We start from the raw sequence: 12,205 nt of genomic DNA, 5'->3' as shown, positions 1-12,205 counted from the left end.
AGGCCACTCAACCTAACTAATCTAGTCTAACAATCCTTCTCCATGAAATTCATAGAAACACACAGAAATTGAAACTCTCTGCTATCAAATACTGGGAACAAAGAAACTGAATCAATAAAGCTTCCAACCATTGAAACTTGGTAATGGGCAAAACAATTTTATAAGAAGCCTCAAGGGTTCAAAAATAAGAATGTTGGGAAATGATGATGCTGTACAGGATGGTATTTATGACACACCATAATACACTATAATTCTCCCCCCTTTAGTGTAATGGTACCTTTGTGAGGGGACTAATATACAGAAATGTTTGAGGTAGGCTTTATTTCATTCTCGTCCAAAAGGCTAATAGATGTTTAAGTACTTTTCATATTCCCTTTTCAGCCAATGAACTCAGTGAAGCGCGAACTCTTCCTCGTTCTTTTACAAGCTGTAGAGACAGGTCAGTGTTCTGAATTAGTTTTCCAGAGGGGTTTCATCATTTTCTTAGTGCTTTCTTGCTGTAAGATTTTTTCACAGAATTGCTTTCGTTCAACACCACTTTGAATTGTAGCACAACACTTCAAGTATACTGCTTACATCTTCTGCAAGTCAGCGTACATTTCTATTGGGTCAACTGTCTCTTCGATTCCTATCTGCCTACACAAACCATCGTTTAGTGTGGTTGTGCTAGTATTTCCCTTTATCTGGCATTTTAACCTACCTCTAGAAAGGAAAGACAGAACAGTATGCCCCACAGAAAATCAACTGCATCTGCAAGTTTTGAGAACTTAAGCAAGTAAATATAGTATATTTATGACACACCATAATACACTATAATTCTCCCCCCTTTAGTGTAATGGTACCTTTGTGAGGGGACTAATATACAGAAATGTTTGAGAATAATGAAGCAATATGTTCACTGTGATCTGAATTAATCTATTCAAACATCCCAAAATAAGGGAATCTGTACTTACTATCAACAGACACACCAAAGAATGATGTGAATTAGTCTATGATCAGAATTATTCCTATTCACACATCCAAAAATAAGGGAACTGCATACAATATTGAGTTTCTTGAGTGATGATAAACCAACACCGCAAACACAAGTGAAGTTCACTCCAAAATTGCACTAAAATGACTTGTGATTACATAATTATATACATGAAACAATCTCCTTGGATGAAGTTTTGACTAAGCTAACCTGTGATATAAAGGACTTATTTTCATGTTCTCTCTGTAGCTAGAGAGGCAGGGGATGTTCATTAACTACTCCTTTGGATTTGCGACATTACTAATTTGAGTCTGTGGCTGTAAGGTTAATGCATTTCTCTATTTTCTGCCTATGGCCTATTTATGAGATACAATTCTATGTGTATTCAAGTAATAATATCTGACCTCTGACCTCTGACCTTTGTTCTATGTCTTGTACAAAGATCTTTGTCTTCAGTGTAGCTTGCACAACAGTTAGTGGGCAATGGAATAACAAGATGTACCTTTGTTGTTCAGTATGCCAATCAGGGCTTTTAGTTTTTTTGTTCAATGCAATTCTGAGTGCAACTTCTCTACGATCACCTCTATACTCACCATTCTTCTGAAGGCATGTGAAGTTGGTGTTGTTTGTAGAAACTAGAAATGGCAATATCAAAGCCTCCATTCTAGATTGGTCCACTGCTTGGCTGCTTGCTTGCAATGCTAATTGAGTAGACAGAGCTGTATTTAACAGAGGCACTCCATATTTTTTATGAAGTTGAGTTTATCTTCTGCCCTGAGGATCATAGCCTTTGAGATTTGTGGGTTTATGTTGAGTGAATTCTAGAAGCAGTTTCCAAGTATTCTTGGAGATATTATGCTAGGAATGTTCCTGTAAAAGTCACAACAGTTATGAAGCGATTGAAATTTTCCAGCCAATACCAATCTCCAGGCTTCTATAGTTGTGTTTAGAGCAAGGTTATTTTGTCCAGTTGAACCTTCTATCAACCACATGCAGAAGGTTCAATTGGAATACACTGTGTAAATGATACGAAGCATAGACCAAGATTCAACCTAGACCATGCCCTTAATGCCATTCTTGAATAGAAATCTAATGCTCCACTACTATGTTGGGAATCTTCTTCCAATTACCAAGTGGATGCTTATTGAACACTGGCTGGTATTTGTGATCTGGCAGATTGTTTGCCTGTTGCTTCAACACAACGCATTACGTTGGAATGAGAAACTTATGCTAGCTCAGTTTGTGATCTAATGCTTGCGTAAATTGGAATAACTTGTGATTTCCTTTGTGAAAAGATGATGGTAGCCCAAGCTTTTGACAAATTGCATGACAAGATGTGATTTTTATGCAAATCAGAGTACATCATGTGTTAAAGGAAGTCCTACTTTCCTGTGTTTTAAATTTCGACCTAGAAACAATCATCTTTTAATCAAAACCCTTGCAAACGAGTCAGGGGACCTGTAAACCTTGGTGGATAGCAGTTTCAGGCTTGTAAAGGATGAAAATTTCTTCAGCTCCTTGAATACCTTATGTACACACTCTGGCTGTCGCTTAAAAATAAGAATGTTGGGAAATGATGATGTTGTACAGGATGGTATTTATGACACACCATAATACACTATAATTCTCCCCCCTTTAGTGTAATGGTACCTTTGTGAGGGGACTAATATACAAAAATGTTTGAGAATAATGAAGCAATATGTTCACTGTGATCTGAATTAATCTATTCACACATCCCAAAATAAGGGAATCTGTACTTACTATCAACAGACACACCAAAGAATGATGTGAATTAGTCTATGATCAGAATTAGTCCTATTCACACATCCAAAAATAAGGGAAATGCATACAATATTCACTTTGTTGAGTATCATTTATTTTAAAACTCATAGATGTATTTGGGTCCTATAATGAGCATTTCATCTATATAAAGTGGTGATTGCTAAATGTGTTTTTTGCAGAATAGCTGCTAGTATTGAAAGTGTTGCAATGTAAATGAACACAAATTATCTTTTTTTTTAATTATATATGATTGAAAAACATGTTGAGTATTAGGAAATAGATAATTGTCTACTTGTTTAACATGAATTTATTGTTATTTATTTTTCAGGTTTTTGAAGTGTAAAAAATGGTGCAAAAGTTGCGTTTATGCATTGAAGTGTCTTGCTTTCCAAATCCAGGTCGAGCAATTATTAAATTCGTCCTTTACAATATGGAAACAAATCATTTATTTCATGGAAAGAGAGAAGTGCCTGGAATGACGACAAACAATGAGGCATATTACATTGCCCTTGTTGAAGGGTTAAAAGAGGCAAAACAACATGATGTCAATGATATTGAAGTCTTCACCAACTCGGAGTTGATATGTAATCAGATGAAAGGCATCTATCTATCGGGTTGGGAAGGACAATTTAAAACTTCTTCATAAGGAAGCAATAAATTGGAGTTGTCAATTTCAACATTTTACCATCAATCACTCTGCAGATATTGAAAAGATGTCCACTGATATAATGTCCAGAGCATTTTTAAGCACATATGTAGATGCCAAATATGACATAGGATCACCATCCACTGCAACAGAAATCATTGATCACCATCAATATAAATCCCCATTGTGCGAATGGGTTGTTGTTATCATTTTTCTGGGGTCTATCATAGCATGGTTCTTTCACTAAAGAAGAACCTATTAATGTTTTATTTTTCCCCAACATGCAATGATTACGGTTTTTTGTATGGGAGACAAATTTATGGACAAATGTAATATATTCCATGTACATGGACAAATGTATTTTGAGAAAAGTAACTGGTTCATGGTTTTGTGATTATCATCAATACATTATGATGTTGTCTGATCCTTCCAAACACCTTCTCAGATCTTTGTTTCTGGAGAGATATTGATATGCTATGTGATTTGTTCGTTGGTCGTTGATCAGTGATGAAAGGTTTCTTTACTATGTTTATAAGCAATTTATTCTTAATAACACATATTTCTCTTGAAACTAGTTTCAATTTATTTCTCTTCCAGTTTACATAACTGGCTGGATAGTACCTGTTTTTGGAAGACTTTGAGAGATAGTTCGAAAGTAAAGTTGCATTTTGCCAATTTATCTGTTCAATCTATATGAGTATTTGTTTTTTTTAATGTAAATCAAGCATTTCATGGATTTTTTTAGGGTTCAAGACCGTATAACAAGATTTAAAGTCATTATATAATGACAATTAAATTTGAGTAGCAAAGATAGCAATCATTCTTTTTAAACACTAGAAATAAACTCAATTGACCCTCGTGATTACTTGCAAAATCTTATTTCTCAGTTTTATTATTTATAAAATGAAATTAACTACTTTTACAATGCATGTGATGAGATATTGTACATAAACAAGTGACATACTTGTTCATAAAGGGCACTCATACAATCTTTCTTGTTTATATCTATTGTCCACAAATCAAATCTCGGAATCTCAAGTACTCGAAGTTGCAATATTAGAGTGTAACAGGTTCTCTCAATCAACCTAGATTGTTGAAATCACAGTTTAAAGAAAAAAAATTGTGATATCAACAATTTCAGGTAAGCCAAATTCTAGAGGTAGCCTGAAACTGGTTATATTATTTAATATTTAAAAAATAATATAAAATATAAAATAAATTAACATTAATTTAATTTAATCCATGGGCTTAGAAGAGTCCATGATAAAGCTCATTGTTTTAAGGCACTTCTTATGTGAAGATCGCTGATTCCAAATCCTTTTTATGTGAAGATCGCTGGTTCAAAATCCTGTAAGTGTAGCTTAAAAAATGAACATAAATTCAACTTAATTCTAAACTTTACATTTTCCCTAATTCTACTCAACTCTGAAATTTCCATTTTTTTTAATTCTGCTCAAATCTAAAGCTTCCATGGTTTTAATCTTCTCCATGTTTAATAAATTAAAAATCAAAATAAATATACATTAATATTAATAAATTAATAACATATTTCATCCATTTCAAAAGATAATGTGCTTCTTTATCCGGATTAACATGCTGAATATGCATTGCATTGATGCCAAGATCACTGAATTTAAACGATGCTATGGTAATTGATGGGAATGAAAAGAAAAAATTGCTCCTTTCTCTTGTCCTTCTTAGATGAAAATAAGTAACCCAACAGGACCTTAAGTCAAATTCTCCATAAGCCTTTACTTAGCTTTACTGCAAAGAGATCTTGCATTAAAAGCAACGAACCAATTTTAGTAGATACATGAAAGAGACGTGAGCCAATTTTAATAGAACCTTCTAAAAACAGAAACCAGTGTCTGTCTCAATAGGATCAATTGCTCCATTTTGTTATCCTTAGATGAAAATAAGTAATCCAATAGCATCAAAAGTCAAAATCCCCATAAGCCTATAAGCCTTTACTTAGCTTTACTGCAAACAGGCCTTGGTTTAGAAACAAAGAGGCAATTTTAGTAAAAACTTGAAAAAGTTGTAAGCCAGTTTTAATAGAAACTTGAGAGTCTTGTGAATTAAACATAAAACATGGGAAGTAGATCCAGGATAGCAAACTTCCTAACACAAGCAATCAAACATATATGAAGTATGGTATGAACCTCTTACCTGTGGACATGTTTTTAAACAAAAGATGGAAAAATCAAAATCAAATCTCCAACTACCCACATAAGGCAGAGAGTGATATGTCAGATTAAATTACAATACATTTACTGCAGAAAATTAAATTACAGTACATTTACTACAGAGCAAAAAAAAATCAGAGCAAGGGCAAATAAGTTTCTTAAGCACCACGAGAATTGGGCAAATAAGTTTCTTAAAACACCACAGGAACTACTTGAAGAGAGTTGAATTGAGCAATTTTTTCAGTTAAACTCGCTTGACTTTAATCTAAAAGACCAGCATTAACAGAATCAAGTGCAAAATTGATATTTTAACATATCTTAACTACCAATATTTATAAGAGAAACGGCTTACATATAGATAGCCCAGAAAAATGGTACAAAGCTTTCATTAATCTCTGCCAGGAAAATTCATCAGCACAGTGCTTTCTATTTGGTAAATAAGAACTACCAAGTTGTGAGAAATCTCATATGTAATACAACTAGAAGCTAAAACTTGAAATGCTTTCTCTTAGAGGGTGAAAGCAGGCATTAATCACAGTTGCTGTTCAGCTCCTTGAAAACAAACTTATTGACAGTAGGTACAACTGCTATATGGGTGTCTGATATATAAATGCACCACCAGGTTCTGCAACAAAGACACATGCCCTATTCCTCACTTCCAAACTTGCCAGCAACTCACAATCCAGCATTGGTGATGAGAACGATTCTAGGACAGTTTAAATTAAACACTCCTTCTTCAAAAATACCAAATCAGGCTTCAATTCCAAATAAGGGGTTTGATTTGTGTCTTTACTAGAGAACGCCATTTTGCCTTTGAGGTCTTGCACCTCAAGATCCATGATATATTGCCATTTCTTTCGCTTGCCCATTTTGAACTGATCTGGTCAAACAATATGCAAAGACATCAAAACCAAAATTTCAATCTTAGCAAGTTATTCAACATATATATAAATATAAAACCTCTTTTATGCTTTTTTTGAGGTCTAAAATATCAATCACTCAATAATGACAAAAATAAATAGCACAAAAGGATGCAAAAAATTTGGGATGCAAGCATTTCCTTTAAGATGTTGCTTCTTGCCTCATTCACTTTCAACAAGGCATTCCTTAAAGGAAAGATTCCTTTGACAACATGAACAGATGCAATCCAATGAATGTTGGCCATGTTTTTTTAGGGTGACCATCGCTAAGCAGGACTAGACTTGAATGAAAGGGCTCTCTACAATGTACGTTTACATCACAACTCTACTAGTAGTCTGTCCTCAAAGATTCTCGGTGCTGCCATAATATATGTGAAATTTATAGCAGGCAATCATTACACTCACATTCCACTACTCCTCCTAGGTAGACTACTCTAGTAGAGGAACAGGAAATATGGTCCTCAATTTCCCTAGGTAGAGGAATAGGATGATTTGTAACCATTTTTTGTTGGGTTTGGGCAAGGAATGGATGTGTTAAATAGCAAGTTGTTACCCAATAGCTAGTTGTGTTAAGAGGTGATGAATCTCATCCATTCATGGGAATTTTGTCAAAGGGTCAACTTAACAAATCTTACAAATAAATTTGACGTTACTTTTGCATTTGGTGGTGCCCCAACCCATCCCAGTTTGAGTTTGTTGTGTCTCGAGGAAATTTGTGGGAGAATTTTTCTACTTATTCTTCTCCTTTTTACTACCATGTTTCTGAGAGTTTTTAGATTGCATGGATTGCACCGTAGTAGTTTCAATGGTATGCTCAAGAGACTTCACTTGTTGAGAACTATGTGAAATTTCAAGGGCTTGTGATGTAATGATCAATTTCCCAAATTGATCAGCTAATTAGCTTATAGCATTAGTAAGATGAAATCAATTACACCATTAGCATGCGGTCCTAGTTTTCAATGTGGTGGATCAGTCAATGGTTGAGGAGCACGAGGAATAATATCACACAAGGTGCTCAACTATGAATATATTAAGTCAATATTTTGGGTATACAATATATCTTACTCCTCAGTGACCACCCTAACCATACCTACATCTTTCACAATTTGAGGTAACAAGAATCAAGTAAACCAATTTTTTAGTAGTCATGATCAACCACTTATATTACCTCCACTCATGAATATGATTGGAAATGTGAATGGAAGTGTCCTACTTAAAGGTATGTTGGAGATCATTTGTGATCTCTTTCCTTAAAGTTAATTGGAAATGGTTCATAAATGTTCCTGCCAAGGAGGCATAATCATGGTAAGATGTCTTACCAAGTTCAATGTACTATTTAGTGGCATATTCTTCTAGGCTTTATTGGAAAGACACAACCTAATACTATCATCCACCAGGAGTTCAAGGAACAATATAAATGGTAGGTGGTGGTGTGTGTGGCCAGGGTCTCTTTTAGTTTACCATTGAATTTCAATATGTCAAAGGTTAACTTAACGAGCACGTGTTGACACTAAGGATCACAGAGGATGTGGCCATTTGAAAGTTTCTCCAAATTCAGTAAATCAAGCGATGTTAAAAATGGATGTTGATCTCGATTAAATGGGTCTAGCAATAAAGCTTTCACCCCAAACAAAGCTTAAGGTCCCTCCATAGTGTAGTTTCTAGATGAAGGAATTATTTTTCTTAGAGTATTGAACCTCTAGACTAGTTGTAGTAGTAGAAGGATTATTTTTCCCAAGGGGATTTCCCCTAGGGATAAAGGAACTCCCAAAATAATGAATTCTAATGGGATTATATCTAGTACTAGAAGTATGACCTCCTAATACGAAAGCACCACAATAAGTAGAATCATTAATGGTACTAGAAGGGATATTGGCCCAAATAAATTAGCCCCTCCGAAGGATGTGTGAATAGATTAATTCAGATCACAGTGAACATATTGCTTCATTATTCTCAAACATTTCTATATATTAGTCCCCTCACAAAGGTACCATTACACTAAAGGGGGGAGAATTATAGTGTATTATGGTGTGTCATAAATATACTATATTTACTTGCTTAAGTTCTCAAAACTTGCAGATGCAGTTGATTTTCTGTGGGGCATACTGTTCTGTCTTTCCTTTCTAGAGGTAGGTTAAAATGCTAGATAAAGGGAAATACTAGCACAACCACACTAAACGATGGTTTGTGTAGGCAGAGAGGAATCAAAGAGACAGTTGACCCAATAGAAATGTACGCTGACTTGCAGAAGATGTAAGCAATATACTTGAATTGTTGTGCTACAATTCAAAGTGGTGTTGAACGAAAGCAATTCTGTGAAAAAATCTTACAGCAAGAAAGCACTAAGAAAATGATGAAACCCCTCTGGAAAACTAATTCAGAACACTGACCTGTCTCTACAGCTTGTAAAAGAACGGGGAAGAGTTCGCGCTTCACTGAGTTCATTGGCTAAAAAGGGAATATGAAAAGTACTTAAACATCTATTAGCCTTTTGGACGAGAATGAAATAAAGCCTACCTCAAACATTTATGTATATTAGTCCCCTCACAAAGGTACCATTACACTAAAGGGGGGAGAATTATAGTGTATTATGGTGTGTCATAAATACCATCCTGTACAGCATCATCATTTCCCAACATTCTTATTTTTGAACCCTTGAGGCTTCTTATAAAATTGTTTTGCCCATTACCAAGTTTCAATGGTTGGAAGCTTTACTGATTCAGTTTCTTTGTTCCCAGTATTTGATAGCAGAGAGTTTCAATTTCTGTGTGTTTCTATGAATTTCATGGAGAAGGATTGTTAGACCAGATTAGTTAGGTTGAGTGGCCTTACGGTGAGCTTTTGAAAATGCATTGTGTGGTTTTTTCAGAAGTTAAGTTAGTTGTAGGAAATGTAATGTAATGTAATCGTAATATATTGTGTTGCAGTGTACATTATGGATTTGATGTTTCCAGTTGTAGAAGGAAAAATGGATACATATGAAGCAACAAGGATTGTGTTCACAAGGATTGAGAGCATAGAACCAGAGAATGTGTCTAAGATTATTGGGTATTTGCTTCTTCAAGACCTGGGAGATCAAGAAATGATTCGCCTGGAATTTGGGCCTAATACACTCTTACAGTGCATGATTTCCAAGGCCAAGACAGAGTTTGGTTTATCATCTCTGTCCCCTCTTCAGTCACCTCTGCGCTACACTCAGTTTTCTAATTTGTTGTCTCACTCATTCTCTTCTCCAACACCTAATGGCTTTCATGGGGGAACTCACATTCCACATGAGCAACAACAGGATTCAACGTTGTTCGCCCATCATGAAGTCTTGAATCCAAACCGTTTTGTAACTGATGAGCACAGCGACTTTATCAATTTGAGCCACCAACAAAGCTTACCCAGTGATCACAAATTTTTAGATTATCATGACCAGTTACTGAACCTCAGGGATGATTGTCAGCACCAAGATCATCTCTTCTATCCCACTGAGAATCTTGATTCCTACAGCCTACCAAATGATAGTCATGTCTATACAGAGATGCTCTTTTTCTTGAATGGAAGTGAGACAGGATTGAATCACAGACGATCTTATTCCATGACAGACGTTTCTGTAAGCTGTGAGCCAATTTCTTGGAAACCATGCCTATATTTTGCCAGGGGATATTGCAAGCATGGCTCCAGCTGCCGTTTTACTCACCGTTATTCACGCTCTGACAACGTCTCGAGTTCAATTCGCTTGGATCCCCGCTTCGAAGAAGCTTTCTCTGTGGAATCATTGGAGAGATTAGAGTTAGAACTTCAAGAATTATTGAGAGGAAGACGGGCCCCTTTTTCCATTGCTTCCCTACCTCAACTCTATTACGAGAGATTTGGGAAAACCCTGCAAGCCAAGGGATACTTGACTGAGAGCCAGAGGCATGGGAAAGCAGGATACAACTTGACAAATCTACTAGCACGCTTGAAGAATACAGTAAGCCTCATTGATAGGCCTCATGGTCAGCACGCCATTGTTTTAGCAGAGGATGCTAACAGGTTCACAACTTATAGGCCAAGTGAACGAGATCCCTACTATTTGAGTGGTGTCAGCTCTGGATCCCGTCAAATTTACATGACATTTCCTGCTGAAAGCACCTTCATGGAGGAGGATGTTTCCAACTATTTCAGGTATGTAGTATCAGTTTCTATTATATTATCCAGTGCGGCTTTCTTGGTGGGTGGAAGGGGTAGTTAATATGGTTTTACCAGGGTTCTATGTCCTGCCAGTGACATGACATGCTTGTGCTAGTTAGTAATTGACACCAGGTGCAGGTCCCGGGCATAAAAATATCTTAAAAAAATCTATTGTTGCCCCTTTCAGGATATACGGACCTGTAGAGGATGTGAGAATTCCATACCAACAGAAGCGTATGTTTGGATTTACAAGCCTGAAACTGCTATCCACCAAGGTTTACAGGTCTCAAGATGATTAAAAGATGATTGTTTCTAGGTCGAAATTTAAAACATAGGAAAGTAGGACTGCAGAGCGGATTGTCCCTGGGTTTGGAGCTGCAGAGCGAAATTGCAGAGCGGGAGGCGCCAGCTTGAGGAGGAAGGTGAGTGAGCAGCGGTGGGATCGCACCTCCTCAATTCGAATTGTAATCGGCAATAACTCTTCACGGCTACCATTCCAGCTCGTCCTCGATCTGTCAGGGGATGTCAGGATTTCCAGCTGCGATCGGATCCATTGTCAGGGAATGTCAGGATTGCCAGGGGAGGGTGGCGGAGCTAGGAGGGATTGCCGGCGGCCGAAGCCGGAGGATTTTCTGGGCAGTGACGGAAAACGGGCCATTCCTCCGCCTAGGTAGACTACTCCATATAATTTTAGTGGGTGCGGTGGCACACCCGTTTGTGTGGTCGAGTGTCCATCATGACAAATCAGAAACTCTGAACAGAGCCGCTTTCCATATTTCAATTTCTTCTGCTTTGTGAATTCGGCTACTGCGATAATGTTGGAATGCCTGTGCAAATGGGCTGCCATATCGCTATGGAGGACGCACCTGCGAAGGAGTTACTTTATAAAACAGAGGAATCATCGTTCCCTGCACCTGGTTGAGGCACCATACAGATGTTGCATAATCTGGGGACAAAATAGGAATCCTAATTCTGCTGCATTTAATGGCGTGCGTTATAGCTGCATCGATATTCTCACCCTCTTTTACTTCATTGGCTTCCTGGAAAACATTGATTTCTTTGCTGATCGTGAGGGCACTGTAGAGATGATCTACGAAGCCTTTTCTAACATCTGACCCTCTGAAGCTCAGAAATGCATCATATCCCCATGCCCTCCGCATTGCCGCTGCCATTGGAAAGGAAACGGAGATCAATATGCCTCCGTTCGTTATTCGAGATTAATCGGATGGGTTAGAAGTGGTAGGCTGGCAACCTTTTAGAGGATGGGAGGGGAGGTGACTCAGGTGAGGTTAAGTCAAAGTGGCGATGAAATGTCGACGAAGTTCCTTAAATGTCTCTTACTTCACGAAATCTCGTTTAAGATAGGTAAAGCCTGTTTTGTGCCCCCACTGACCTGCAGATCTTGCCAGGTTGAATCATCGCTTACCTGAATTTTGTTCCTCCAGAGACTGCCCTCCTGTCCCACTCTCCTCTTGAAATCAATACACAGGAAACAATAGGTTTGAAGATCGCGACGGCGTTGATGAAACCTTGTTTTGAC

General features: G+C 37.1%; 1 protein-coding gene and 1 pseudogene across 1 annotated transcript; one reads left to right on the top strand and one right to left on the bottom strand.

Annotated features, from left to right (window-relative positions):
• The first annotated feature begins 203 nt into the window (after positions 1–203).
• LOC149166963 (zinc finger CCCH domain-containing protein 18-like) lies at positions 204–11,339 on the top strand. The gene is made up of 5 exons (XM_089430318.1): positions 204–221; positions 382–439; positions 9,435–10,659; positions 10,853–10,940; positions 11,001–11,339. Exons 1-5 carry the CDS (start codon positions 204–206, stop codon positions 11,337–11,339), a joined length of 1,728 nt encoding a protein of 575 aa, XP_089286444.1.
• Positions 11,340–11,516: 177 nt separating this feature from the next.
• Positions 11,517–11,825, bottom strand: LOC149166962 (toll/interleukin-1 receptor-like protein pseudogene; annotated as a pseudogene).
• Between the last annotated feature and the right edge of the window lie 380 nt (positions 11,826–12,205).

This window comes from Pinus tabuliformis, chromosome 5_1 (assembly GCF_031772625.1).
Source record: "Pinus tabuliformis cultivar Carrire ecotype Pingquan chromosome 5_1, CPIR1, whole genome shotgun sequence".
In the NCBI taxonomy this organism is placed as follows: domain Eukaryota; kingdom Viridiplantae; phylum Streptophyta; class Pinopsida; order Pinales; family Pinaceae; genus Pinus; species Pinus tabuliformis.
This window is presented reverse-complemented; position numbering and strand designations above follow the sequence as displayed.